General features: G+C 52.3%; 1 protein-coding gene across 1 annotated transcript in view; it reads left to right on the top strand.

Moving 5' to 3' along the window:
- Positions 1-554: 554 nt before the first annotated feature.
- Positions 555-4,437, top strand: part of VOLCADRAFT_97224 (uncharacterized protein) — a gene marked incomplete at both ends in the record, with an annotated part of 5,632 nt that continues 1,749 nt past the window's right edge. Inside the window, 4 exons of the mRNA XM_002956247.1 lie at positions 555-718; positions 2,157-2,716; positions 3,088-3,234; positions 3,799-3,870. Coding sequence (XP_002956293.1) covers positions 555-718; positions 2,157-2,716; positions 3,088-3,234; positions 3,799-3,870 — 943 coding nt within the window. The remainder of the gene's footprint in view (positions 719-2,156; positions 2,717-3,087; positions 3,235-3,798; positions 3,871-4,437) is intronic.

Genomic DNA, 4,437 nt, shown 5'->3' with positions numbered 1-4,437 from the left:
TTTCCAGGGTCCTATATCCAAAGTTGAGTTTTTTTTGATACGGTAAAAATTGTGTTCCTTAGGGAAAATTTTTATTCTCTTCGCAAGTGGTTGCTCCCGATTGGGGGCGAAGGTGCTCGGGGTCCATAGGATAACGCCTTCTCGGGGTTAGCATTTGTTAAGGCTATTCTATAAAAAGAAGCGAGGCAATGGCCGTTCCAAAAATCGACCAGACCCTACAAGGTTGTGGATAGGCCGCTGGAACTGAAGGAAATAAAGGACTTCCAATTTGAAAAGCTAAGAAGTACGGTCATGCGAATAGAATTAAATGTTTTGGGTTCCAGCTAGGGGAGCAGTGTCGGTTTCCAATTGGGGTTCCTGTGGTTCTAGATCACGAAGGGTTACTATGTATTCTCAGACGGTAGATGGATTGTAAGGATGCGATAGTTACGTATGCATACTTGGTTTCGGGCGCTCAAAGAGATCATACATATGTGATGCATGGACTGGAGTTCATTCATGTGCTGCGAACTGAGCGCGGGGCTGAGTGAGCTAAATAGGCGGGAAATAGTTCGATGGTCGGCATTCTCCCGTTCAAATCACAACAGCCTGTGTGGAGTCCCGGCGTAATGGCCAGTCTACTTGGTGTAGGGATGTCAGCCTACGATTGGCGGACGTTCTGCGATGCTGCACTGAGAACTGTACCATACGTCCATTGCGTAGTCGCACGATCTAGCGGGTAAGCATGCCAACCTTTCTTGAAATTGATCTCAGAAGTGCGCTACTGGATACCGCGTTACCACCTGCACGCGAAGACAGGTTCGGGATGTATCTCCAGATCACGCACTCCTGCAAGTCGTTCAGTGGTTATGAACCGAATCATAAACTTTCCACACGTCCTTTAGCATTAATTTCTTTCCCTAACATTATATTCTTAGAGTTGAGCAGGACATCCTAAAAACATAATGCCAGGGAACGCACCTAATGCCAAAGGACGTGTGGCAAGTCCATGCCTCGGTTCATGGGACCCGTCCCCATCCTAGGCATGGTGGGCGAGTCTGCAGTCCGCCTGCAACTCCCAGAGGCATTGTGCATTATTGTGCATGCAAACAATGTCTTTTCCTCACGTGTCACTGCTGGAACAAAATTTAAACAAAGCAGCAACACACCACCCCCACCAGTGGTCCCCTCTGTGGAAGGCGACCCTATGTGGTTCGCCGAAGAAATCCATGCACACCGTGCTCTAGGGGGGCCCTCTGGCCGCCGCCACCTTCGTCGAGTACTTGGTCCGCTGGCAAAACCACGGCCCCGAGTACGACTTCTGGGAGACGGCCCAAGACTGCTGCCGAGGCTGCCCCAAAGCGGTCGAAGCCTATCACGCCAAGTTGTATGCCAAGGGTGTACCCTTTGCCCTAAGAGGCCCCTTCCCAATCTACACTGGCGCGCCGAGGACGCGTTCGCATTCAAGAGGGGGAGAATGTAAGGACGTCCGAGTGGAGTCTTCTCTAACTAACGCCAAAGGCGTTTCTTGTACGATAGGGCCTTATGGCGCTAGCGTCCAACTCAGTTAAAATATTGATCTTACCTAAAAACGGTATTCTTCAATACCAACCAAATTGTGACTTCTGACTCCTTGAGTTAGTTAGCATACGACGCAGTACCCTATAGGGACCAAGCATCATTACAAGCTGGCAGGACCACGAGATGCTGCACGCTGGCTAGAAGAATGTACAGCCTCGTCCAGTATTCCGTTGCCTCTTCCGAAATCACAATTTCCAAGGCTTTCATAGCCACCTCCTTTGGGGCTTTGACATGTACTGGAGCTGGTGTCTAATTTCATGTCCCGTCTCAAATCGCAAGAATCGTACCGATTTCACGCATTTCCTCAAGTTGCTTTTTAGAAAAGAGCCCTTTCATAAGAAGTTCATTCCGTTATTAAATCAGGAGACAACAGCTATTATCGGAGTCATGTTGCAGCTCCGGCTGCCGAACGAATGGCCTACTTTGCCGTTCTCCTCAACGGAAGGTGACCAGCCCAAAGGTGCCGATAACGACGACATCACCAATATCATGCCAGAAGAACTATGTTTCAGCTCCTTTGCGCGCGCCTGTGCGGCTAGGCGGGCTCTCCAGCGTCTGCGTGCGCACTCCTTCCCCTCTGCCGCCTCCGGGTCCAGCCCACCTGCACCTAAAAAGCCGCGTCTCCACAGTGATTCACAGATGCCCCCAACACCTGCAGCGGTAGACGCGGCGGCGACCGGCGGACCAGATCCCGCTATGTCCTTGCAGCCGGCGGCAGCGGCGTCCAGTCCGCCACAGGAGTTCTCTCTGCTTCTGACCAACTGCCGAGTCCTGGATGTTGCGGCAGGGAACTACCTAGAGGGCTTGCAAAGTGTTTTGCTCCAGGGAGGGCTCATTCGGGAGGTCCGACCCATGGGTCATGCGGGGGCCACCACGACGGTGATGGTGGCGGCGGCGGAGTCAGCAGATGCGGAGTCAGCAGATGCGGAGTCAGCAGATGCGAAGTCAGCAGATGCGGAGTCAGCAGATGCGGAGTCAGCAGATGCGGAGTCAGCAGATGCGGAGTCAGCAGATGCGGAGTCAGCAGATGCGGAGTCAGCAGATGCGGAGTCAGCAGATGCGGAGGCTGAGGCGGGAATTGCGCCGATTGAGGGATTTAGAACTCATCCTCCTACAGCAGTGGAGGTGGACTGTGGGGGCGCTGTATTGATGCCTGGTGCGTTTTTGGTTGGGTTTGTTGAATTCGGTTGGGTTCGGTTGGGTTTCAACCGAACGGCAGGAGGAGTCAAATGGTGATAAGCATCGGGTTACTCAATCCTTTCGACGGTGTAAAGCCTAAAAATTGGCCCAAATTCCGGAAAGATGTTTCCGGCGCACGTGATGGGGTTGAATAATGGGGGACAAAAGATGGACTGAGGCTCGTCCTTAAGTTTTCGTTAGTGCCGTACTGGGGGGATTGTAGCGCCGTGCCCCATCGTGTCGTATCGCGTGTCGTGTGTTTTGTTATGTCATCTGCCTTCATTCCTCGTGCCATCGCACGCAACTCACTTTCCCCGGGTCCCCCGGCTGCTGCCGCTCGTTCACAAGGTCTTTGCGACGCTCACGTACACTGTACGGCAGTCACTGCTAACCTGGCGGGCCTTATGTCGCTGCCGGAGTCGTACGTGTCGACAAAGGCGGCGCACATCCTGGCCGGCATGCTGGCGCGAGGGTTTACCACTGTACGGGACGCAGGTGCGCGGGATGTACTGACGGTGCGTACGACATGCCGTACAGTGCATTAGGCCGTAGAGGCACGTTCAGCCGTCCTCTTCCTTCTCCCTGGCTTAGGCTTGCCTTGCCTTTATTCCGGACGTATGTCCTCCTCCGGCTTGTACTCCTCCCACCCGTACTCCTCCTCCTGCTCCTCGTTCTCGTCCTACACACCAACCCTAGCACTTCCATTTCTTGTCAAATTGATTCAATATTTTATTACACAACCAAACATATCAGTACAGTATGTGTTTATGCGTGTTCACAGTATCTATCTTCCTCTGGCGACACACAGCCTTCTCGACCCCCCCAGGGCCCTAGGTTGGGTGGTACCCCCCCCCTCACCTCACCTCATGGCTCCCAGGTATGTATGTATGTATGTATGTATGTATGTACGGGCCACCCCCCCCCAGGTTACACCTTTGGAGAGTATAACGCAACTCTAGAAGGTGTAAGGAACACACACACGCTATGCCATTCTCCCATTCCTACATGTCCATTCAAACGCGTATTCCTACGTAGCCCGCGTTTCTTCTCGTTCGGCAGGCGGTGCGGATTTCGGACTGGCTCAAGCTGTGGAGGAGGGCCTGGTGCTCGGACCTCGCATCTTGTTTACGGGTACGACTTCGTACGACACGGTACGACATGTCTGCGCTGGCACATTCACATCGACTACGGACGTGTCACGCGCATTATAGTATATTTTGAAATATATTTGAAACTTGTTCGCTGCAATGGAATCAACCAACCGAACCTAGTAGCAGCAACAGCCCTCTCCTTTGCAACTCTCCTCGGTACACACTTGCACTCGGGCCACTCTAGGGTGTCACTGGAGGTACCCATGCAACACCGTCACCGCAACCCTTCATTCGCCAGCCGTCCTTCCTAAACCCAGCGCCGTAACTTTTTTGGCCCCAAGCTTGTATTTCATTTCCCACCTTTCCAAACTTACATCCTTCATCCTCTAGTGGTTGTGACACACACAGACAGACACACAGACACACACACATACATACACACGCACATACACACTCTATTCTTGAACCGCAGCTAGTTCTACTGCCCCTTCAAAAACTGTACTCTACGTTTGTTTTTTCTCGTTATGTTTATGTTTATTGCTTTTTTTTATAAGTGTGCGATGCTCCAACTTCTTTAGCAGGCAGCCGGGACACAAACCCACATGCC

Source organism: Volvox carteri (genome assembly GCF_000143455.1).
Source record: "Volvox carteri f. nagariensis unplaced genomic scaffold VOLCAscaffold_59, whole genome shotgun sequence".
In the NCBI taxonomy this organism is placed as follows: domain Eukaryota; kingdom Viridiplantae; phylum Chlorophyta; class Chlorophyceae; order Chlamydomonadales; family Volvocaceae; genus Volvox; species Volvox carteri.
Note: the sequence above shows the minus strand (reverse complement) of the source record. Positions and strands in the feature narration are given on the sequence as shown.